The sequence below is a fragment of the Mus musculus genome, chromosome X (genome assembly GCF_000001635.26).
Source record: "Mus musculus strain C57BL/6J chromosome X, GRCm38.p6 C57BL/6J".
Classification (NCBI taxonomy): Eukaryota; Metazoa; Chordata; class Mammalia; order Rodentia; family Muridae; genus Mus; species Mus musculus.
Window position 1 is genome coordinate 94,245,080 of NC_000086.7, and position 26,522 is coordinate 94,271,601.

Below are 26,522 nucleotides of genomic sequence, written 5' to 3' on the forward strand. Positions count from 1 at the left end.
TTGTTAAATTATCATTGAATATGACTAGTATATCTGAATTATCAGTGATAATTAGTAACCATGACTCATAGAAATTAATGAAATACCAGAATTTTTATCCAGTTTAATTTGTTATGATGTTTTACTTGATAATTATTTTGAAAATTGGTAATTAGCATTATGGTAGCCTTACACTAATCAGAAGGTTTGATTAATCAGATACCATGCTGTTTGAGGTCACTTTTGTTCCTAGTATTTTATTTTTGTACATATGCCTTATATCACTTGGAAACTTATGAGCTAATTAACTTTACTTTAAAAAATGTTTTAGACAAGCTGTGGACATTGTGGTTCAACATCTTTTAATCACATTACTTGGGAGGCAGAGACAGGCAGATTTCTGTGAGTTTGAGGATAACCTGGTCTACAAAGAGAGTTCCAGGACAGCCAGGGCTTTTGAACCCTGTCTTAAAAAACAAAAAGCAAGCAGACAAAAAATTAAGACAAGAAAAAAAATGGATGAGTAGTAAGTAGTCTAGCTTGGCTTTCAACCCTCTATGCAACCAGGCTGGCCTCAAATTCAATCTTTTTGCCTCAGCCTCCTGAATGTTAGGACTTAAATGTACACTTTGCCTGCTGACTTTAATATTGAATTTGTGAGTTAAAATAATTCTGATAAATATGATTATGTTATTTAGAACAACCCCTCCATATCCCTGCCTCTGTGTTCTATGTTTCTCAAATTTTCATATTAAAAAACATTTTTAGTGGTCTTGCAAACCTTTTTTTTTTTTTAAAGATTTATTTATTTATTACATGTAAGTACACTGTAGCTGTCTTCAGACACACCAGAAGAGGGCGTCAGATCTCGTTATGGGTGGTTGTGAGCCACCATGTGGTTGCTGGGATTTGAACTCTGGACCTTCGGAAGAGCAGTCGGGTGCTCTTACCCACTGAGCCATCTCACCAGCCCAAACTTTTTTTTTTTTTTTTTTTTTTTTGGTTTTTCAAGACAGGGTTTCTCTATAGCCTTGGCTGTCCTGGAACTCACTTTGTAGACCAGGCTGGCCTTGAACTCAGAAATCGGCCTGCCTCTGCCTCCCAAGTGCTGGGATTAAAGGCGTGCGCCACCATGCCCGGCTTCTTGCAAACCTTTAATCCCAGCACTTGGAAGGCAGAGGCAGGCAGATCTCTGAGTCTGAGGGCTAGCCTGTTCTACAGAGCAAGTTCCAGAACAGCTGAGGCTACATAGAGACCCTGTCTCAAAAAATTTCTTTTAAAAATATTTTTAAAAATTATGTTTGCCTTTTAAAAAGCAAGGTCTTGGGGCTGGTGAGATGGCTCAGTGGGTAAGAGCACCCGACTGCTCTTCCGAAAGTCCGGAGTTCAAATCCCACCAACCACATGGTGGCTCACAACCATCCGTAATGAGATCTGGCGCCCTCTTCTGGAGTGTCTGAAGACAGCTACAGTGTACTTACATATAATAAATAAATAAATCTTTAAAACAAAACAAAACAAAAAACAAGGTCTTACTGTGTAGCCATGTTCAGCCAGGAGGCAGAGGAGTTAGAGTTCAAGACCAGCCTAATTTACATAGAGAGTTCCAGGCCAACCAGGGCTGTATAGTAAGCCCCTGCCCCTAAACAAAAACCTGGTTAAATTGTATAATTTTAAATTAATGACATACTAAATAAATATTTCAATCTGAATTTCATTTAGTGCATAACTGTGCTATCTTTGATTAGTGAACATTTAATGTAGTAGAATCAATAGGCCTGAAAGATGGGTTAAGAGATTAATGGCATTGGGTATAGTAGTCCATGTCTATAGCCATAGCTCTTTGGAGACTGAAGCAAGAGAATTGCTGTGAGTGTGAGGCCATCTTGTACTACATACACAATGAGTTACAGGAGTTACAGGCCAGTATGGCTATAGAGTATGACCTTGGCAAAAAAAAAAAAAAAAAAAAGACATGGGAAGAAGCGGGCACTTAGAATATCTCTCTTGATAAAATGGAAAATATAAAAGAAAAAACTGAGTAGGGACAGATAGGATTAGGATTCTGTTTAGATATATTGATTTTGAAGTACCAAATGCAGTGTACAAAAGTGTTTGTTGCACAATTGATTTACTATATGGCAGAATGGAGGAAGGATTAAAATATGGAAAGGCTGTCAAGATAGTTGTGAAAGTAGATCTTAGAAATCATGGATTTAGACACAATTGTTAAGAGGGACACAGTGTTTCGATGAGAGAAAGGGGCAAGAACTGATTTACAGGTGACACCAATGCTCAAGGGAGTAGTTTGAGAAAAGTGAACCCATGACTGAGAATGAAGAATGAGTAGCATAGGAAGAAATTCAGAATAGTGTGTGCTGTTGACAGCCATGAGCTACATCATGCTGCAGAAGGGGCCAAGAAGAAGAGAGACCAGGAAATCAGGCTTTTAAAGATTTTTCTTAATAGGTTTTTGTAAAAACAGTGATATCTTTTGATTGTAGATATATTACAAAACAAATAAGCAGTCAGTGAAACTGCCTGACATGCCTCCATACCAGGAAAACCATTTTTAATATTTTTGGTATATTACCCTTTCAGGCTATTTTTTTAAGATCTATTTTTATTTTTATTTTTTCTACTTTTTTCTTTTTATTGGATATTTTCTTTATTTATATTTCAAATGTTATCCTGTTTCCTGGTTTCCCCTCTGAAAATCCCCTCCCTCCTCCTGCTCACCAACCTACCCACTCCTGCTTCCCTGTCCTGGTATTCCCCTACACTGGGACATTGAGCCTTCATAGGACCAAGGGCCTCTCCTCCCATTGATGACTGATTAGGGCATCCTCTGCTACATATGTAGCTGGAGCCATGAGTCCCACCATGTGTACTCTTTGGTTGGTCGTTAAGTTCCTGGGAGCTCCGGGGGGTACTGGTTGGTTCATATTGTTGTTCCTCCTATGGGGCTGCAAACCCCTTCAGCTCCTTGGGTACATTCTTTAGCTCCTCCACTGGGGACCCTATGCTAAAAAAAAAAAAAAAAAAAAAAAGCAAACTGTGAAAGCCAGGGGGAAGCACCCCTTCATACTTCTGCATCAGCTCTTGCCTCCAGGTCCCTGTCCTGTTTCAGTCCCTGTCCTGACTTCTTTTAATGATGAACAATGCTGTGGAAGTGTAAGCTGAATAAACCTTTTCACCCACCACCCACAAAAAAGATGTATTTTTATGGGAGCTGGAGAGATGGCTCAGCCAGAGTTCCTGAATTCAATTCCCAGCAACTACATGGTGGCTCACAACCATCTTTAATGGGATCCGATGCCCTCTACTGGTGTGTCTTAGGAGAGCAAAAGTGTACTCATAAATAAATAAAAATTAAAAATGATAAAAGATGTATTTTTATGTGCAAAGATGTTTTGCCTGCGTGTATGTCTGTGCTAGGGTGTCAGATTCCCTGGAACTAGAGTTATGTGGGTGCTGGGAATTAAACTGGGGTCCTCTGGAAGAGCAACCAGTGCCCTTAACCTTTGAGCCATCTCTCCAGCTCTCAGACTATTTTTAAGAGTCAGGTGTAGCCCAGGCTAGTTTTGACCTAAGCTTTGTAGCCAAGGATGACTTTGAACTCCTATACCCCTCCTTCTACACTGAGATTTCAGGTATATGCCACTCCACCTAGTTCAGATTTTTTCCTTACTAACATTCTTTTGTTATGTGAGCTCAAGCCAGATTGAACACTAACTAAATAGGTTAGAAAGTCAAGAAGTTAAAAGATAGAGTCATAGATAACATATTGAAGCAGTAGGAAATCTAGTGATCACCTCCCATGAGAGTGGAGGAGTGGTGGCTTGGTGTCTTGAATGCTGCCTTTTCTTCCTTAACCACATCTATTCTACAGAGAAGATTCCTGACTGGCACATATATCCATATGTAATGTAGTACCTGGCACACAGGTGCTTTTCCTTCAGGAAATATCAGGGGAGCTATGGTAATAGAATAGTGAGATTGGCAGGTGTTGCCTCTAGGAGGAGATAGAGTAGTGACAGGAGTCAGATGTGTTGCCCGTTGCTTAGTTGGAAAGGCTCTTGGTTCAAACACCCAAGCAGAGGGAAAAGGAATTGAGATTAGGTCCCAGCATTGTTACTTGGTAGGATTTCAGAGCCACAGATGTTGACTTCTACATCTTTTGATTGTGTTCTTCAAAGCCTGGCGTGACCTGTAGGTAATGTTTCAGCAGAGTGCTCAAGCATACAATTCCAAAAACATGAGGAATTTTAGACTGTTTTCAAAGTGGCTGCATTGTGGGGCATGTGGTGTACTTCTGTATTTCTAGGATTTGGGAGTCTGAAACAGGAAGATGCTGTGAGTTCAGGGCCTGGACTGTAGCACAGTGAGACTCTGAAACCTTTTCTGAAAACCACCTCTCCTTCAGTAGCTTGGCTATAACATTCCAGAGATTTGTCCATATCAGTTAAGCTTAGTTTGGTGACATCTTTTTGATTGTGTATTACTACTCACCAGTAGGGAATGGCCTTACAGTTGTTTAAAATACCTCTCCACTGACACTGAAAGTCTGCCTTAAGAGTGAAAGACAGATCAGCCTGGTTTTTGTTTAGTTAGAAGGTATGTAGGACAGGCAAAGAGGCAAGGAAAATGGAGGCCCTGGCAGGAGTTGTTATGTGATAGGAGAAAAGTGTTAAGATGTAAAAAGTGATAAAGTTAAGATATGATAAGGCAAGTGAAAGAAGAGGAAGGGTCACTAGCTGTGGTGGTTTAGGCTTATCATCCTAGCACTTGGGAGGCAGGAGGCCTAAAGAGTCTTCCACCAGCTTGCACTATATTGTGCCTTTCTTTCTTTAAAAGAAGCAGTGTTTATTAGGAAGTTGATAGTTTAGATTTCAGATGTAGAGTTAGTTCTGGATGAAGGCAGGTCTTAAAAATTTGCAGTGGAATAAAGACAGTATATAGGAGTTGAGAGATAGTGGGGGCTGTGTCTCAGTTTTTGTGTGCATTGCCTTTTGTGAATGCTGAATAAGTACATATAATTCAGCCAGGTGCCAGGCACATGGGAGAGCCATTGATCAAGCAATGTGTAACAAGAGACAACAGAAGATGGATTATATACATATTTTTAAACAATTTTTTATTAGATATTTTCTTCATTTACATTTCAAATGCTATCCTGAATGTCCCCTATACCCTCCCCCCCCCCCCCGCCCTGCTCCCCTACCTACCCACTCCCACTTCCTGGCCTCGGTGTTCCCCTGTACTGGGGCATATAAGAAGATGGATTTTTTTTTTTATCTTATTAAAAGGCTTAGGTTTTATGTATGAAAGGAATGGTCAGAAGTTAAGGAAAGGATAAGAAATATCTGTTTGTCTTGAAAGAGGTTTTTTTCTAAGAATACTGAAGGTAGGGATAGAAACAGCATGTCTGGAAGGTGGGAATTTAAGGAAAAATGTTTAAATGAGGATGGAGAAGGGACTTTGGACCAACATATACGTGTAATGAAATTTGTATATGATAAAGGAAGATTCTACAGAACACATTGGAAGGAGTTGTGAGGGCATTCAAGAGTGGAGAAACCATTAGAGAGGAAGCTAGAAGCAAAGAAAGAGCAAGATAGAAGATGGCTTGAGGTGGGTGTTAGTGGGAAAAATTACTTCAATTCATAAATAGACTAGACTAAGTTAGTTTATTTTTGCCTTATTTGGCCCTAATTTATTTTTCTTATTTATATTTTTTGTGATGCTTGGAATTGAACCCAGGGCTTAATACTAAATCCACACTCTACTTCTGAGCCATAGATCTGTCTTGTATCACTGTGGAGCTCTGGCTAGGCTAGAACTTGCTATGTAGGTAAGGCTGGCCTTGAACTCAGAGAGATACACTTGCCTCTGCCTCACTTAGTGTTGGAATTAAAGATATGCCTCCATGCTCAAACTCCTAGATCTCATTTTAATTGTACTTAGTTTCATTTCTTAACTATGTAGATTTTTTCTACTTTTCTTTAAAATTACATACTGTAAAAATAAGAAAGTATTCATCTGTTTCTTAAAAAATGAGGTTAATCAGATAAGTATAAAAGAAAAGAAGTCGGGCTGGCAAGATGGCTCAGCATGTAAGGGCACTGACTGTTCTTCCAAAGGTCCTGAGTTCAAATCCCAGCAACCACATGGTGGCTCACAACCACCCATAATGAGATCTGACACCCTCTTCTGGTGTGTCTGAAGTCAGCTACAGTGAATTTATGTATAATAATAAATAAATCTTTTAAAAAAAGAAAAGAAGTGTTCATCATTTTGGTATCTGTTCTTCCAGACTTTTTCTCATCTGAACAAATACATATGTATTTTATTTTTGGAGGTATACTCAGTAGATTGTGGTAACATCTAATAAACAACCTTTGTTAGACTAGGCAGATTGCTATCACCACTCTTATCTGTTATACCATATTTATTTAATAATCCGTTGTCAAATTTGTTTTTTAGAGTGTCTTGTTATGTAGCCCTGGCTTGCACGGAACATACTGCAATCCTCCTGCCTCTGCTTCTTGAGTGCTTGGATTATAGGTATGTTCCACATGCCCCATAAGTGTTAAGCTTTTGAATATTTTTTTGTGGACAGGGAAGATATGTCTATGTAGCCCAAGACAGGAGCTTGTCTGGAACTTGCTCTGTAACTCAGACTGACTTTGAATTCTCAGCAAGTTTTGTTTATTACCTTCTCTCCATTCCTCCAACCATCTCCATTCTTCCTTTTCTCTCACCTTCATCATTCCTAGGCTAGCCTAGAACTCTGGATTCAAGTGATTTTTCCTCTTTCAGCCTCCCTACAGTTGGAACTGCAGATGCATGCTGCTGTGTCAGATACTTTATAATGGTTTATTATATATAATGCTAGGAAGAAGAATTTTATCTGTACAACTTAGCATATTTATTCAATTATTTTCTTTGGGATGAATTTCTAGGCATTTTTGAAACTTTTGTTTTTCTTTTTTTTTCTATTTATTGGCTTTTCCTTAACTGTTTGCTTATGAAATCTTTTGTATTCCTAATTTTGAAACATGAATATATTTGATGAATTTAATATAAAGTCAGATAGGTTGGTATTATTTATAAGTTAACAGTTTACCACCACTGTTTAATAGATCTGTCTTTAGTAGAGTCTCTATCCTAGGTAGGAAGCCAAAAACATTAGCTTGGAAACTTTCATAGAAGGTTGCCTTCTCTTTAAGGGTTTATATACTTAGGACTTTGCACTAGTAGACCTAACATTATAAAAACTGTTACAGTTCTTAATAATACCTTCTCAATGTATGGTCATGATTAATACCATTTTCTTTAATTACTTTTTTCCAGGTGATTCATGGCAGGGGACGTGGAAGGATTCTGTTCCTCCATCCATGACACCAGTGTCTCTGCTGGGTTCAGAGCACTGTATGAGGAGGGATTGCTTCTCGATGTCACTCTGGTTATTGAAGACCATCAGTTCCAGGCCCATAAAGCTCTCTTGGCCACCCAGAGTGATTACTTCAGAATTATGTTCACAGCAGACATGAGGGAACGAGATCAGGACAAAATTCATTTGAAAGGTCTAACAGCTACTGGTTTCAGCCACGTTCTTCAGTTTATGTATTATGGAACTATAGAACTAAGTATGAACACTGTACATGAAATCCTTCAGGCAGCAATGTATGTTCAGCTTATAGAAGTGGTGAAATTCTGCTGCTCCTTTCTCTTAGCCAAAATCTGCTTAGAAAATTGTGCGGAAATTATGAGACTGTTAGATGATTTCGGTGTTAACATCGAGGGAGTCAGGGAGAAGCTGGATGCCTTCCTGCTAGACAACTTCGTGCCACTAATGTCCAGGCCTGACTTTTTGTCTTATCTGAGCTTCGAGAAGCTCATGTCTTATTTGGATAATGACCATCTGAGCAGGTTTCCAGAAATTGAGCTGTACGAGGCTGTGCAGTCTTGGCTGCGACATGATAGACGACGGTGGAGACACACAGATACCATCATTCAGAACATCAGGTTTTGTCTGATGACTCCATCCAGCGTCTTTGAGAAGGTTGGTACATTTGAAAGCGATAGACAGGACTCCTCAATTTAAAGTAGATGTCTATAGCTAAGATTCCCAGAGTTGGTCAGGAGTCAAGAAAGGAGTAGTTTATGAGAATATTTTCTGTATAAGATGCCGATTTTGTTATATCTTATGCATTTAGGGATTTTAAAAATACATTTTGTGGGTGAAGAATAAACCAGGTAGGTAGTAGAATAGTTCAACTTTTCAAGTACCCTTAAGGTTGGATTATGATGTGATACAACTATTACAGATTGCCTTTAGCTTTTCTTAATGTGAAATGGGCTAGATTATTTTTAAAAGTTAATTTAAGTAATCCATGCTAGAATTGGCATTGAGGATTTTTATAGTTCTGCATGGTGCATATACATTAAATGCATTTTCTTACTTAATTAAAATGCAGTAAGGTCACATACAATAGCTCTTGATGATAGTCTTCCATACTCTTGCCTATATCTGTCCCTCATTTAATGTGAATACTAAGGTTAACCATGAAAACAAGTTATATATCTAAAAACATTTTGACATTTCCAAACTAGTAGACCATAAATCTTCTATGTACACTCATAAAGCATTTCTGTGTACATTCTACCATATAAATCTTTTTAAAAAGATTCTTTAAAACAACCTTGGCCTTTTTGCATACAAGCATCTTCATTTCTATATCAGAGTCTCACTTGTGATCCATTCTTGCCCAAAGGAGAGAGCGCAGCTTCAGTAATTGCTTAACTTAATTGGTTTCTAATCACATTGGTTACCTCTGGGACTCTGTTTACCTCTTGCATTTTTCTTTCTTTCTAGACATCGTAAAAACTTGGTTGATGGATATCCTCCATGCTAAAGCACTCAGCTTTAGTTACCAGATCTTATGGGAAAAAAGTTTCATTATACCATTTTAAAAATAAACAAATTTGTGCCTTTAAATAATACTCAGCAGCCTGGCATGTTTTTTTTTCCTTCTGAAATACTATGAAGTGTCATTATCTTTAATAGAAAGCTCAATTTTATGTAATTTTATCTTTATTCTCAGAATTTATTAATATGACAAATAATTTAAAAATTTACTTATTTTTATTCAGTAGGACCCATCTCCACATCATCTATGTAAACCGTGTTTGCTGCTTAGGTTTTGATTTTTTTCTACCTTTACTATTTATTGTTTTGATTGCTCTCTTTCTCTGGGGATTCATGGTTTGTCTTTATACATTAAATCCAGATGCTTCCTCGCCACTAAAACATAGCACCTTGTCCCCCAGTTTCAATTTAGATAGAAGTAGAAAGTATTTGTAAAGTAGAAAATAAAACTTCTTTTCTTGTGGTACAATAAAATGGTTAGCGGATAGCAGTTAGTTTGTAATTTTGGAGCTGCTAATCTACATTTCAATTATCAGTTTTCAAGATAGGCAGTGGTATAGTGGCTAAAAGTCTGTTGGGTAGTTGTTTAACATTTGCACTTGCTGATTTCCTTTTGCACCCACAACATAGCGGTGGTTATCCCCACTCACTAGGCATTTGGTTTTATCATTATGAAAATGTTATTAAGGCTTTGTTCTGGAATTACTTTCTTAGGAAAAGTTAAGACCCCATTGAGGAGAAAATTTTTCATTTTTTGTAATTATAAAATCTTTTCCTTCTACTTGAATAAGCCTGCCTTAATAATGTGTGAGATTTAAATTTAACAAACCAATTTGTGGCTTTTTAAATGTTGAGACGCACTTCAGTTATGCAGATCAGAGGTCTTATTTTTAGAAATACAACTTTAGAAACTAAATTCATATGGAGAATTTGGTTGGCAAATAAATACTTCAGATAAAATGGTATATGCCTTTGATCCCAGCACTTAGGCAGAGGCCAGCCTGATCTACACAGCAAGTTCCTGAAACTGTGTATCTAAGGCTATGCAGAGAGACTCTGTCTCAAAAATTTTAGACATCATATATTTTATATTTCAAGCTTCTTAAATAGTGTGCATATATTTTTCTTGTATTCAAAATATTGCAGGTCTCAAACAAGGCCATTTTCTTTTCTTCAAATAAGGCTTTTGCTCTATCCCAGGCTTGGCTCTAACATGTTCTAGAGCCCAGTCTGGCCTCATACTCAGGGCATCTTCCTGCCTCAGTCTTATCAAGTATATATATATATATGCATGCCACATCTGGCAGGGAATGTTAAAATGGTCTTATTTTAGCTTTTACGTGTTTTTAAACTTTCTATTACAGACTTAGGTAAACACACAGAAAAGCTGAAAGAATAGAATGATGATTCCAAAACAAACACACCATGTAAGTTAATAGTTGTTAACATGTTTTCTAGATAGGTAGAGGTTGTATAGTTTTTATTAGGTGTTCTTTCTTCTCTCAGAACTGGTTCAAAGAATGTTGTAGTCATTGTGACTATCATCCCTAAAAGCTTAGTCTATCATTTCCCAAGATTAAGGATATCATCCTACATAACCAAAATAGTATTGTCATACCCAAGAGAATTAACAATTTCTTTAATATCATGTAACATCCAGGCCATTTTCTGTCATTTCAAAGGTGTCTTTTTTTTTTTTAGTTGCTTTTCATGAACTAAAATTTAATCAAGGTTTGTACAGTACATTTGATTGTCTTTGTTTTAATTTTGAATTGTTTCTCCTTTTTCTTGTTTGTTATAAGGATGTTCAAAAATGAAAAGTTGAATGAATAGTGTAATGAGTACCTGTATAGTGTACAGCTGTTGCCTAGATTAAAAGACTGTTACTGTTACATTTGCCATATGTAACAAAAGTTTCTAGCTTTTGAAAATAACTTGTAAACACAAATACCTCTTAAATACTTACTGTATTTCTAGTATGAGTAAGGACTTTTCTTATTTAAATACAATCCTCTTTTTACCTAGTGGCAATAACAGTAAGACCCATCATCAAATTGCAAATGCATATTCAAGTTTTTGGAGCTGGCCTCCAAAATGCATTAGAGCCCAGTGTTTATGCACTGCTTTTGGCCATCTTGTATATTTAAGCTGTCTTAATCCACAGCAGCCCCCACCTTTTTTTTCTTTGTTTCTTGTTTTGTTTTGTTTTGTTTTTTGAGAAAGACCAGGCTGCTCATTAGTTCGTTGTTTCAGTGCTTCACATGCTGGGTGTATTCTAGATGTATTTGATTATTTCCTTGTGTGTTGTTTACTTAGTTTCTTTATACCCATTATTTACTATTAACACATCTACATTTTAAAATCATGGTTTTTCAGGAACAATTAACAGGAAAGTATGGTAATCTCAGAGGAAAACTTGGAAAACCACTTAGTTGCTCAGCTCAGCTTAGAAATTGCCAGTGGGGCTGGCGAGATGGCTCAGCGGGTAAGAGCACTGACTGCTGTTCCAAAGGTCCTGAGTTCAAATCCCAGCAACCACATGGTGGCTCACAACCATCTGTAATGAGATCTGACACCCTCTTCTGGTGTGTCTGAAGACAGCTACAGTGTACTTACATATGATAAATAAATAAATCTAAAAAAAAAAGAAAGAAATTGGCAGTCACCACTCTTTTTGTATTGTGACTCCAAGCAGTTCATTTCTCTGACTAAAATCAAAAAAAAAATTTATTCTGTGTTACATTTCTTTTATAGTAATAAAATTCCCCTCCCTTAAAAAAAAAGTAGAATAATAGCGGGCAGTGGTGGCACACACCTTTAGTCCCAACACTTGGGAGGCAGAGGCAGGAGGATCTTTGAGTTGGAGACTAGCCTGGCCTACAGAGGGATAAATAGCCAAGGTCCAGAATAGCCAGGGCTACACAGAGAAGCAAACAAACAAAACAAACAAAAACAAACAAACAAAAAGAATACTTCAGTTTTTCGGAGTTTAAACTACGTTAAATTTTAAAATTGAAAGAGTCATTTTTAATAAATCAGCCTGAGATACTACTCTGTAGCGGAATGGTATAAGCTTAGCATATGCTATGTTCAGTCTTCAGCACCATCCAGATCAGTGTGAAACTGTGACACTCCAGTGTTCAAAGATTAAGACAACCAAAAGGGGGCTGGAGAAATGGCTCAGTGGTTAAGAGTAATGTTCAATTCCCAGCACTCAAATGGCAGCTCACAACTGACTAATGCCAGTTCCAAGGGATTTGTGGAACCACACACACATGTGGTGCATGTATATGTGCATGCAGGCAAAATGCCCATGCACATGAAATAAATGAATCATTTTTTAAAAGGCAACAAAAAGGATGATAATTATCTCAGGTTTATTTTGGATCTAAAGATTAAACCCAGGACCTTATGGATGCTCTCCTACTAAACTGTATCCCCAGACTCAAATAATTTTGAGATTGATTACATGTTGAAATTGTCCTTTGGGTATATTGAATTCAATAATTGAAAATTCACCTTTGTGCTTTAAAAAATGTGAATACTGGGACATATAAAATTGCATCTTTTGGCTTGCATTTGTCATTTGGATTATATTTTTATAGCAGAAAAGTGCTCTGATGCTCAGGAAGGAAGTTTTCATTGGCAACTCTGAATAGGCCTTTTTCATGTATTTAACCCCATCTTCCTAACTCTCACCCTTTGGTTATGGGTGAGTTACAGTAAGTGTTAAAGAAGCCCTAGACCTAAAGATTTTATGGTGTGGTTAATGAATATAGCATGGGTTTTTTCAGGATCCTTTTTCTGTCTTCTCGAAAATAAACACCTATACAAAACTTTGGGGCGGAGCTTCTTCCTGAAACAGTAGCCTTCAGATCTGAGCGGTGGCATCTTAGAAGAGAAAGAAAGAGGCATTCATTCAGTCCTCAGTTTCCAGTCTCAGCGTCAGGAACGAAGGATGCCCTCTAGCTGGGTTGAAATCACTAGGTTTATTCCACTGCAGAATCCCCCATAATCCCTTCTGAATTTTTCTCAGCTCAGCACACTGCTTCAATTTGTGCTGTGGCCAGTCACCACAGGCCAAGGCTTCCAGATTCCCTGAGTTCTTCAAAGGCATCTGTACTGTTTATTGTAACACTGTATAACATAGAGACACACAGACATACATGGTGTTTTGTGTGTGCATACACATGTGTGTTTGTGCCAGGTTGTGCACTAAGTAAATGTTTCCCACAGAGTCCAAATATTATTTCCATTTTTAGGGGGCGGGGAAGGTTCAGAAAGATTAGGAATATTATTCCTTTTTTTTTTTTTGAGACAAGGGTTTCTCTGTGTAGCCCTGGCTGTCCTGGAACTCACTCTGTAGACCACGCTGGCCTCGAACTCAGAAATCCACCTGCCTCTGCCTCCTGGGTGCTGGGATTAAAGGCGTGTGCCACCACGCCCGGCTTTAGAATCTTTCTTAAAGCTGCTAGACTAGTGAGAGTTCTTGGAGGTTCATTATGCATGCTGATCCACCTTGGGTCATTTAGAAGTTATTAATAGGAATTCTAAAGTGCTAGCATGAACAACAGCAACAACAACAACGAAAACTAAGAAATTCATAATCCTGAAAGACAATATCCTGAAAGACTATAAGGTATGAAAGCACATTTTTTTTTTACTATATAATTAAATCTAACAATTTCAGAATCTTCTTTTTAATTTAAATTTTGTGATGCTGGGTGGGGGTTGGACCTAGGTCTTCACATAAGAAGCACTCGACTATTGAGGTATATTCCAAGTTAGATCTTGTCTTTTTAAAACATAGTTGTTTAAATCATGATTTGTTTTTGTCTGTTTCAGATATTTTTTTTATAGAAAACCCTAAAAATTTATTATATCTTCTTTTTTAAAAAATATTTTTATTAGGTATTTTCCTCATTTACATTTCCAATTGAAACTAAACTGTAATTTCAGTTTTTACTTAAGCATATATCTTTGGCATGTATTTTTTACTAGCTTTGATGACCTTTGCATCCATTAACAAAAAGATAAGGCCTGTTATCACAATGAATTTCAGTAAAGATTTATATGTTAACAAAGATAAGGCCTGTTATCACAGTGCATTTCAGTAAAGATTTGCTTTAATTTTGTTTTGTGACAGGGTCTCATTTAGTAGCCCAGGTTTGGCTGGAACTCACTATATAGCCTAGGCTAGACTTGGACTTGAGTCAGTCCTCCCACCTTAGCTTTCTAAGTGTTACCATTACAATTGTGACCCACTCTACTTTGCTGGCTTTTTGTTGTTGTTTTCTTTTTCTCTTTTCTTTTCTTTCCTTTCCTTTTTTCTCTTCTCTTCTCTTCTCTTCTCTTCTCTTCTCTTCTCTTCTCTTCTCTTCTCTTCTCTTCTCTTCTCTTCTCTTCTCTTCTCTTCTCCTTCGAGATAGGGTTTCTCTGTGTATCCCTGGCTGTCCTAGAACTTGCTCTGTGTAACAGGCTAGCATAGAACTTAGTTATCTTCCTGCCTCTGCTTCTGGGGGGATAGAACTAAAGGCATGTGCCACCATGCCCTGCTTAAAGAAAAGAAACAATACTGGGTTTGTCAGATGGCTGAAAACCTGAGTTCTATCCCTGGAACCTAAGTGGTGGAAGGATAGAACTGACTTCCAAAAGTTGTCTTCTGACCTTTGCACATGCCATGGCATGCACATGCGTGTGCCCACACATATATAAATAGAATAAGTAAATGCATTTTGGCAAAATTACATTTTATACAAAAAAATCTTATTGGCAACAAAATTGTTAACTTATTGGTTAGAAACATATCTGTTGCTGTTTTTTTTTTTTTTTAACAGTGACATAGGTGGTTCACTCCTGTGATTCTAGTACTGGGAAGGCGGAGGCAGGAGTATTGCCTTGAGTTTGAGGCCAGCCTGAGCTATAGTATAGGATCTTGTTTCATAAAACCAGAAAATAATGACAAAATAGTCTAGTGCCATGTTAACATTTTTTATTTTGGTGGTGCTGAGGAGTGAGCCGGGGCCTTCCACAATCTAGGCAAATGCAAGTCCATATTTCAACATTTGTGAGCCTGGAACATCCTCATAAATTATAAATGTTCATAGGTAAGACTCAGCATGCGGTTGGCCCTCTTGATACTACATTGATATAAATTAACTTCAAAATTACTAAGTCCTATGAAGATAGAAAACCAGATTAGTTCACCTTTCTATTTAGTTTTAGTGGCTGTGTTTAAGGAAGCAGACTGTATAGATGTTTTCTGCTTTAAATAAACCCATCATGCTTATTTTAAGTACTTTGTTTTATGAACTACCTCATGATATTCAGACTACATAGTGTGCTTTTTTTCCTTGTTGATTATGCATAATTCACTGTTTTACCCCCAAATTGGATCTATATGAAATTTAAAAAATTTTTGTGTGCTAGCACACCCAAGGGCATATACTCTGCCACTGGGCTATATGATGAGTCCCTAGAGTTTTTTAAATGCACAGCTAATGTTTTTAAGGAGAAAAGGTCGTAATGTATATTTGTTGTATGTATAGAACTTAAAATAGTACTTTTCTATCACTGGTAATAGACTTAATAAATGTTTATTTTTATAAAAATGTAAGACTACTTTAGGCTGGCAAGATGGTTCACTGGGTAAAGGTGCTTGCTGCCGAGCCTGATAACTTGAGTTCAACCCCTGGGATCTCCATGGTGGAAGGAGAGTGTTGTCCTCTGGCCTTCACCCACATACAGTGGCATGTACATCCCCACATACATGTAATAGAATATTTACCCCTTTGGCAATTTTGCTAGTTTAAAATATGCCTTTATTAGTGAAAATTAATTCAAGAGTCAGTGAAAACAATGCTTCGGAAAAGCTTTCTAACCCTTTGATGTTTTAAGACAGGATCTTATTCTAGCTATCCCAGGAGGGCTTAATTTGTGGCAGTTCTCCTGTCTTGGCTTTTTTGAATTATGAAATTACAGGCCTGTGTCATAATGTTCACCTAGAGTTAAAAGCTTCAATTTCAGCCAGACATGGTGGGTATACCTTTAAGCCCAGCACTTAGGAGGCAGAGCCAGGCAGATCTATGTGATTTCAAGACCAGCTTGGTCTACATAGTTTACAAAGTGAGACTCTATTTCAAAAAACAAAACAAACGTAAACCAAATAATAACAGCAAACTTACATTTTGGTGTCTAGGGAAATAGCTCAATTGGTATAGTGCCATGCAAGCATAAGGACCCAAGTTTGATTCCCATGTGGGGGTGGAGGTAGAATAAAAAGCCCACTTTGATATTGCACATTTATAATCTGAATATACAGGACGCTAGAATAAAAAGCCCACTTTGATATTGCACATTTATAATCTGAATATACAGGACGCAGAACCCTGGGCACTTGCTGGCCAGCCAGCCTAGGCTAAATTGCCAGTTTTAGGCCAGTGAGAAATCCTGTTTCAAAAACAGGTGGATAATTCCAGAAGACTTGCATCCAAGGTCGATCTCTGGCCTCCACATACATATAAGCAGACACACTCAAAAATCAAAGCAACATTTTAAAACAAGGTTATAAAGCATCCTGAAGTCACCTAGAAACTGGTAGAATTCAAGGATGAAAGTTTGAGTATCTGAAGTATACCTTAGAATATAGTAGCTGTCAGTGCTTTCCACTAAACACTAACCCTCCACAGTTTCTCCATCAATGTAGTTGATGTACACAGCATTCAGTGGACTGTTAACACTGTTCTTGATCTCATGCTTGGGGTATGATATTCTTATTCATTGAAGTACAGCCTATGCAATAAAGCAAAGATGTTATTCTTTTTTTTTTTTTTTTTTTTTTTTTAAGATTTATTTATTTATTATATGTAAGTACACTGTAGCTGTCTTCAGACACTCCAGAAGAGGGCGTCAGATCTTGTTACAGATGGTTGTGAGCCACCATGTGGTTGCTGGGATTTGAACTCCGGACCTTCGGAAGAGCAGTCGGGTGTTCTTACCCACTGAGCCATCTCACCAGCCCATAAGTACACTGTAGCTGTCTTCAGACACTCCGGAAGAGGGAGTCAGATCTCATTACGGGTGGTTTTGAGCCACCATGTGGTTGCTGGGATTTGAACTTCAGACCTTCGGAAGAGCAGTCGGGTGCTCTTACCCACTGAGCCATCTCACCAGCCCAAAGATGTTATTCTTGCTCTCTGTAATCCCTTCATGTATATTTTGGAACATGTTGACTAATCTGGTTCTTGTCCTAAGTAAAACTTAACGTCCAGCCACCAAACTGTTATTTGTAATTTTAACATTGTTTAGTCAAAACCTCTGAAAAGACTTTGTTCATATCTAATGACTTCAATTAGAGCTAGAATATGTGGAAATTTCCCTGTAGCCCTCAGAATTTTAGAAATACATAAGAAACAGTGTTGTAGTTGACAATCCATGTGTATATGTATTGTATGTGCACATGTGTATTAAGTATTTGTGTATTATGTAGGAGTCTGTGTACGTGTACATAGAGGCTAGAGGAGGCTATCAGAAGTCTTCTATCACTTTCCACCTTAGATTTTGAGACAGAGTCTCTCGCTAAACTTAAAGCTTGCTGTTTTGGCCAGGCTGGCTGGCCAGCCAGTGAGCTCCTGGAACCTGCTGTTCTCTGACCCCCAATGCTGGCATATTGAGGTTTTTCATGGGTACTGGGGGATTTGAACTCAGACTTTTTCTTATATAGCCAGTACTCTTACCTATGAAGCCATCTCTAGCCCTGTAAAAAATATTTTTAAAGAAAAAAAAGAGCATTTGACCAGAATTTCTAATAAGCTTGAGTTGTGCTTGAAAAAGTTTAAAATTATCTTTAGATATTAATAGTATTTATGGTATTTATGGAGCTAGAATTTGAAATTGCTTATATGAACAGTTAGCTCATCTAGCCCTTCGAATAAAAACAGAAATGGGCGTATTTTCTTTTGGGAACTAGGCCAATGTTAAGTGAGTTTTCTCCTTTTTGCTAATCCTTACTCCCAGGCTCCATAGACTTAGATGCCTGGAATTAACCCATACGCAGTTTGAAAAAAAATGACCCACAGTGTTTTTTAGGCTTTCAAGTCTGCTGTGTATACAGAGTGCCTTTTTTTTTCTCCCTCTGACTTGGATTCAGTTGGGCTTACAGATTTTTCAACAATGTCAGAAGCCTAGATGTTGACAGCTGTTAGAGCCTTGGGAAAAGCAGTGTGTTAGGGGGGTGTAGTAAGTAGACAGGAATCTCTTGAAAACAGGAGTTTGAAAGTTGATGCTTGGGCCAGGCATGGTGTGCGTACCTTTAATCCTAGCACTGCAAAGGCAGAGGCAGGTAGATCTCAGTGAGGACGAGGTCAGTGAGGGCTACGTGAGACACTTTTCAAAGAAAAAGCATTTCAATAAGAAAGATGAAACAAAATCAGGAGTGTAAGGCCCTCTTTGCTGATGTAGAAGAGAAGTAGCCCTTTTTAATAAATTGGAAGAAATGGTAGAAAAACAGAAAATGAAAGAGTTAAAGGGGACGGAATGTGTAGAGAGCTTGTCCTAGTGTGGAGGCACCTCTGGGTTCATTACCATTGCTGGGAAAAGTTTAAAAAAGGTCAAATGTCAAAATGACTGGAGAAAGGTTAGAAACAAGGGAAATGTTTATATTTTAGGCCTTGAAGTCTTTTATTTATTTTTTGTTTTTGTTTTGAGACAGGTTGTGTAACCCTGGCTGTCTTGGAACTCCCTCTGTAGACCAAACTGGTCTCCAACTCAAGAGATCCACCTGCTTCTGCCTCTTGAATTCTGGGATTAAAGGTGTGTGCCACCACTATCTGGTTTGAAGTAATCATTTTTAAATTTATTACCAAAAAACTAGACACATTTCCCTAAGCAGCACTACTTCATGACTCACTGAAATTAAGTTTTCCTTATTTTATTTCTTGCTTTCTTGCTTTCTTTCTTTTGGCATAGGTCTCCATTTTATTTTATTTTTTAAAATTAATTTATTTTTTACACTTCATATTTTATCCCCCCCCAATCCATCCTCTGACTGTTCCACATCCCATACCTCCTCCTCACATTCTCCATTGGAGAAGTTTTATGACTAAATCTTTTATTTGGCTTTCTTGCCTCTCTCTCTCCTTATCTATCTATCTATCTATCTATCTATCTATCGAGAGGCATATATGCATATATATATATATACACACATATATATATGTATATATATTAGAGAATGATTCTGCAAATAGAAAAATATCCCTCAAGTTATAAGTTCTAGAACTTATTTGTGCTATTTAAATATTAGTACAATTAGAGTAAAAATTATTAACTTGGGCTGGAGAGATGGTTCAGAGGTTGAGAACACTGACTGCTCTTCCAGAGGTCCTGAGTTCAATTCCTAGCAACCATTTGTAATGAGGTCTGGTGCCCTCTTCTAGCTTGCAGGCATGTATGCAGGCAGAACACTGTATACATTATAAATAATAAATCTTTTTTAAAAAGGAGAAAGAAAACAGCTTTAAAAACCTATTAACTCTATTTCTATTTTTTAACTTTCAGATTATTTAATCTTTAATTTGGTAGCTACTCAAATATTAAGAACTGTTTTTAAATGATTTCCTACGTTTATGCACTGTTTCTGACAGTGCTCTGTCATACTGAAGTTGTAAAGAAATTAAAGCAATCCAGAGATGGTTTAGAGCATGCTGGAGCATGAGTGCCCACTAAATGTTAACTCTGCCATTTTAAGATATAGGAGCATCAGCATAAAGTCCTGGAACCAATCCTTCTCTGATAAAAAGAGCTGAGCATCAGATACTACAGCTTGAAAGGATCTGCACCTAATCGGAATTTACTTTTCATCACTGTATTTTGTTTTTAGGACAAAGGTTTTATTTAATAAAAGGCATTTTACTTTTAGCTTTTTTGTTGTGTTTTTGTTTTTTGAGACAGGGTTTCTTTGTGTAGCCCTGGCTGTCCTGGAACTTGCTCTATAGACCAGGCTGGCCCGGAACTCACAGAGGTCCACCTGCCTCTTCCTTAAAGATATGCACCACCACTGTTGGGTGTATCTAGCTTTTTATTTCACATAAATATAAGCTTTAGTTCTGATCCTGAATATTTTCTGCTTCTGAGAGCAAAGTTCGGGGCCTTATGAATACTGGGCTAGAACTTTTATCACTGAACCATACCCTTATCCCCCTGAGCATTTCATAAAGACTTTGACATGGTAGTTTCCTACTACAACACATAAAAGACTACCCCAAATTTTACTAAGAATCAAAACTTTTATCAAGCCGGCCGATGGTGGTGCACGCCTTTAATCCCAGCACTTGGGAGGCAGAGGCAGGCGGATTTTTGGGTTCGAGGCCAGTCTGGTCTACAGAGTGAGGTCCAGGATAGCCAGGGCTATACAGAGAAACCCTGTCTCGAAAAAAAAAAAAAAACCAAAAAAAAAATCTTTTATCAAATGAACCAGGTATGATGTCACTTCCTAGTACCTGGGAAGCTGAGGTAGGAGGATGTACAAGAGCAGACTAAGCTACATAGTTCCAGGCCAGCCAAGGTTATATAGTATGACCCTATCTCATAAAACTAGCCAATCACTACCACCGCCAAAACCCCAAGATGAAACGAAATAGCAGTCGTGGCTTCTAAAAGATAAGATCTGTTTTTGCATAAGCCCCATGGTAGTACTGTATTTTTATTTTCAGATTTTCACTTTAGAAGATTGGATCCTGATAGAGAAGTGAGGATGAAGTTTACAACCAAGATAAAAGCTTGCACATAATACTTTTTGCACCCATCATTCTGAGGTTTAGGTTAGCATTTTTGGATGTAGGAAGGGTCAGAAGTATCTGTTCATGCAGCTGCTTCCTATAAGGAAGAGAACATCCAAAGGAGTGTGCTTCAGAGTCTCTCACGGAAAGAAATATTAATACAGAACATTTTCTTTGGTTTGGTGAAAATATATTAGACATTAAAAATTATTTAATCGCTGGGGCTGTATAGCTTAGTGGAAGAGAACTTGTCTATCATATCTGTAGCCTTGAGTTTGATCACCAGGACGATTGAAAACATGAAATAGTTGATAGTATCTTAAATTTGTTGTTTAAAAACCTAAGATTTAGACTGTAGTCAGTTTTGGTAGATATTTGAAATCACAGATTTTGAGCTAAATCTAGTAATATAATTATATTCCCTTTAATACAGGGAAGTACTTAGTACATTACAAGTTCATTCTACTTCTCACAATTACAGGTAATAAAAACAAGTTACCTTTTAAATTTGCTCATTTAAAAATGGATTCTATATTTTAAGAAGAAACAATTTTTACTCTGTTCTAATGACTAGCTGTTTCAACATTTTTAAGGAACTACAGTCAGAATTAATCCTTTGTCATATTTCTTCCTTTCCTAACTGCATATATGTATGCACATAATTATATTAAATTGGAAAGAGGAAATGGCCAACTAAAGATTCAGACCACTGTTATTAAGAGATTATTCATATGTCTCTGGATTTTATTTTAAAACAAAATGCTACTTATACATAAAATTCGTAACTTAAGAAAATGGGAAAGTGATAATCTTTCCAAGTATTAAAACAAGACAGCCTTTTATGAATAGAGAAGGAAAGTATTTCAAAACATGAAAGATATGTCATCCTTTCTATAATTGTCTTTTGAGAGCGCCTGATATACAGGTGGTTAAGCTGTTACATGAGGAATGAATGATGGGAGAAATACCTTTTTTTTTAATGAAAAGATGAATCACATTTGTTTTGGGGTATGTCTCATCATGAATACACTTTCAAGGATTTCTTTCATATGGTTTCATCCCTATGTTTTTTGTTTTAAAGTAGAGTGCATGTTTGTGCGTATAAAATTACTTAGGCCAAGATTTAGAGGCATTAGTTTTAGCTCCACAATGAAAGAAAGAATTGGTTGTGTTTGTTGATATTGAGTAGTTTTGAAAAGCACAGCTTTAAGTAGTCTTGGGGAAAGTACAAAGCAGATCTAGAACTTAGCTTTGGCTGAAAGAAATAGGAACTAAATTTCTTTGGTTGGAAGATCTTTGAATTAGTTATTTCAAAAGGCATGAATTCTGTTACTGGGGACTTAGAGGTAGAACACTTTGCTTGAACTTAAACATAGAATTGAAGTGCATCTTGTAAGTTCTTTGGAACCCAGGTTTCAAAGGAGGACAATAGAATGAATGGGGAAGAGGACAAAGAAAGTAGAAGATTGGGTATAGAATGCAAGACTGGAAAATGATTCCCAAAGCAGGTAAGGTAGACCAGTTTGATGAGATCTCTAAGAGCCAGGGTTAGAGTATGTCAGGTCATCTAGCCTAGTCTTCTGAGACATTGGAATCCCTGTCTATTGTTCCTGCTGGTAACCACAACTGAACTGCCTCCAGTAGCAGAGGGCTTATCAACTCCAGAGGTCCAGTTGTCCTGGTTTGGGAGAAATAGATACCTTCTTACTGATTTGTACAAAAGAAGGCTCTGATCCTTGTAAAAATTGCATATTCTGACCCCAATTCTAACTAACCTATATAGAAAGAATCAAAACGGGGTAGACCCCAAGAGCTTGCTGGTAGTTGAGTACTGAACACGTATACAGACCTCCATATATGCTTTCAACTGTAGGACAACTGATTTTTATTGTTTGAGGATATGTGTAGTGGTCATTGTTTTTCCTCATTTAACATTTTGAATATCTGTCAGTACGTTATATATTCACATGCCATATATAAGCAGTAAAAATAATGGTAAACACTATAGTTCATTCTTTTTTTTTCCTTTGAGATAGGGTCTCTGTCTAGCCTGAAACTTGTTATGTATAACTAGAACTCACAGAGGTCCATCTATCTCTTCCAAGGGCTGGGATTAAAGGTGTGTGCCACCTGAGGCTTTTCCTCTTTGTGGTTATTAATACATTAAGTAGTTCATGGGGGACAGATTTCACTTTGTCTTCTAGCTTTTACTTTCTCTAAGCTGTTTGTTTAGTATCTGGTATTTTGTAAAGTACCAACATATATGACTTCATTCTTACTATGACTTCATTCTTACAGTTTCATTCCACTCTTTATAATATTTGCTCCATGAGCTTGTTTAACATCTGAATTCTGGATAACTCTCTGGGCACTGCAGCAGTTTTTAAACTTTTCCCCCTCTTATCAGTGTGTTTTGCAATTAAAGAGTACCACTATTCTTCAGCCTCCAAGCCTTCCCAAGTTTCCTTGCAAAGTTTTCTTTTGAAAACCCTTGAAAGCTGCCTGTCTAGTATGCAAACCTTTTTCCTTTCTCAATCTCCAAACAACAAGGCTGCTTTCTGTAGAGTAGTAGTCTGTTAGCACATCACTAACCAAGTTTCTACTTCAGGGTTTGGTCCAAAGTAGGTTCCTCTCATTTCTACCTCACTCTAGAGACTAACTGCTAACGTAGCAGCTGATGATTTTGATACATAGGCACATGACAGAAAGCAATGTAGATCCTTTACACATTGGCTCTTTCAGTCATCTGCCACAGAGGTAAGAAGCTTAGGTGCTAGTGCTACCCCAGTAATACTAGGTGAGGAAACAGGACTAAAACTCCAGGGTGGTACCGCTAATGTGTTCCCAATTCAGAACTTTTCTAAATTGAATGATTAATCTCCATACTGGATTGCTTGACAAGATGTTTAATCTCTATACTGGACAAACTTCTGTAGTTTGGAAATTGTGTGGTACCCAGACCACTGGTTGTACACCTTAGATAACTTAAGTATGTAATTTGAGATTTGTAGTTCTTGTTAATTTAGTTTTATGTTTTTTTCTTTTCTCCTTCATCTGTCTGTCCATCCCTCTTTTCACAGGATAGGGTTTCCTGTAGCTCACGCTGACATCCATTTTCCTATATAGCTGAAGATGTTCTTAAACTCTATCTTTCTGACTGGAGGATTATACCTTCATCATGTTAGTTCTTGTTGACTTACTTGAGTATGGACTTTTCGTTCCAACAAATCAGGAAGGAAATGATAAATGGATAAAGCACTCTTTTAGGGAATTTATAGAAAAAGTGAATAGGAAAGGAAAATAGGAAAATACTCATTTTTGCTAATGAAGTTTTAAACTACTATGTCTGTCCCTTTGCTCCATATCTCCAGCTAGGATTTCACTAGGTAATCCAGGCTGGCTTCTACTCAGCCTTCTGGGATTAGATTCCAGGTATGTGCCACCATGCCTGGCTTGAAGTAGAGTTTTAATGGTTTTAATTTTTTTTCAGGGTACTAGGAACCAAACCCAGGGCTTACATATGCTAGGCAAGTGCCCTTCCATTGAGCTATATACCCCCAACTCTTTGAGACCTGTTTTAAAAGTGGAATTTAAAAAAAAGTCTGATACACAATAAAAAAAGAACCAAAAATGTTTGTGAAATTCCAGAGAGTCAGTATTAACATAGATAAACAGACATAAGTGTATTTAATCGCTGTAGTGCCAGGGTGCCGTTCTTTAGACAGTGAGCAGAGCCTTAGTTGGGAGGTTGGTGGATGCTCGCCTGGCATTCAGGACCTGAGCTCAGTCCTCAGTACTAATAAAATAACTGACTGAATATTGTGAGCATTTTCCATGTTAATAAATAATAGTTATCCTTAGTAAATGTTATTTAAGGATTTTCTAAAACAGAACCACTATCCTGTTTGTTTTTCATAAGAGATTGACGCTCAGGTCTTTTCTCTCTGGTTCTTCACTGGTGTTTTTAAATGTGAGGTAAAACTAGCAAAAGTGTGGGCGTCTTTTTCATATTTTTCCTTTTTGTAATCATTCATTTACGTTTTCTAAATGTTTTTTAAAGATTTATTTATTTATTTATTTTATGTATGTGAGTACACTGTTGCTCTCTTCAGACACACCAGAAGAGGGCATCAGACCCCATTACAGAAGGTTATGAGCCACCATGTGTTTGCTGGGAATTGAACTCAGGACCTCTGGAAGTCAGTGCTCTTAACCACTGAACCATCTCTCCTGCCTCCCTCATTTACAGTTTTTATTTGCTGAAATTTTCCACAATTGTTTTGCTAGAAAGAATTGAGCTGAATGTGTAGGTTTTTTTGATTGTTTTTTTGTTTTTTTTTGTTTTTGTTTTTGTTTTTTTTTGAGACAGAAGTGTATGTAGCCCAGGCTGGCTTCAGATTTTCTATGTCAAAGATTGCCTTGCAGTTCTGAGCCCCTTGCTTCTCCTCCCCAAGTGCCAAGATCACAAAGTGTGCACCAACACACTAGGCATGACTCGAAGTTTTTGTTTGTTTGGTTTTATTTGTATGTATGTTTGTTTTTTTTTTAAGACAGGGTTTCGCTGTTTAACAGCCCTGACTGTCCTGAAGCTTGGTTGTAGACCAGGCTGTCCTCAGACTCACAGAGATCCACCTGTCTCTGCCTCCTAATTGATAGTTTTTGTTAAAGACAGTTATAGTTTCTTTGAGAAGAATCATTAGGTCCAGTCTCTTGCTTTTTTTTTTAATTAATGCATATGTTAAGGTTTTTGTTTTGTTTTGTTTTCTAAAACAGAACAGAAGCTGTATTCCTGACGTGCTGGAAGTTATATGAACTTCAGAGTAAAGTTGTCATCAGATTCCAGATGTACTATTTTTAGATATATAAATAGTTTGAGCCAGCCACTTAACATCCTAAGCCTCAATTTTCTCAGCAGGGAATCAGGGAGTGTTACTGCTCTTTCACCTGTGAAATAATTAATAATTTAGCAAGATGTACACATGCAAAGTCCCCAACCCAGCTCCGGTTTCCAGTCTTCTGGAATTAGACAAGCTGTTCTGTCTTTGCTAGTTTAGTGAAGCCCATGGAGAGAGAACCTCCATATGAAAGAAATGCAATGCCTGGAATTACAGAGGAAATCACTTATATTGAATACAGTTAAGAAAAATTTAACTTTGATTGCTTATTGTATTGTCTATCATTTGGGACTTAGCTGAGAGAATTAATGATAGGATAGATTAATGAAAAAACCTAAGAAGGGAGGAGAAACATATCTCATTTGCCTGCTTTTGACTTTTTCTTGAGCTATCATTTTGTGTTTCCCACAGACTCTCAGAAGTTTTCTCATTCAGCACCCTGCCAGGGAATTGAATCCTAAGCTAGCTGCTTTTCTCATATTGATGATCCATCACTCTTGTGTAATTCCTCAAGTTGAAATCCACAAATCACTTTATTAAAGTTTTCACTTTTCAACTTTGTTTAGTATCAAATTAGTCATGGACTTCTGTAGACTTGTTTCCATTGCTGAAGAAGGCACCCAAGACCTTGCCGCATAGTAGGCAAGTACTCACTACTAAGATCCATCTCTTGCTCTCATCTTAGAGATTTTCTCTCTCTCCACACTGTTTCATTTCTCCTGTCCAAATATAAGATCCTCTTCCTGCCTCCTTGTCACTAACAAGCAGGATCCCCCCCCCCACTGGTTTCTAGCATCCTCTTTTACAAAGGATTTCTTGGGTGTTTTAGTTGATTTGATAAGTTCTTTCACCTATATCTAAAGTTCCACTATAGAGAGATGTGTTCATACTTGTAAACTGATGCTGTTGACCAATTTATGTTTTCATTTTTATAAA

At 37.4% G+C, this 26,522-nt stretch overlaps 1 protein-coding gene across 14 annotated transcripts in view; it reads left to right on the plus strand.

Annotated features, from left to right (window-relative positions):
- Positions 1-26,522, plus strand: part of Klhl15 (kelch-like 15) — a 45,447-nt gene that overhangs the window by 12,802 nt on the left and 6,123 nt on the right. For 8 of the 14 annotated variants that reach the window (XM_006527988.4, XM_006527986.4, XM_006527989.4 and 5 more), the window contains one exon: positions 7,336-8,047. In XM_006527988.4, coding sequence (XP_006528051.1) covers positions 7,343-8,047 — 705 coding nt within the window. In that variant the 5' untranslated portion in view covers positions 7,336-7,342. Of the gene's footprint in view, positions 1-7,335; positions 12,493-26,522 lie in introns of those variants that run through there. The other 6 variants (XM_006527991.4, XM_030251323.1, XM_030251324.1 and 3 more) reach the window with 3 other exon arrangements.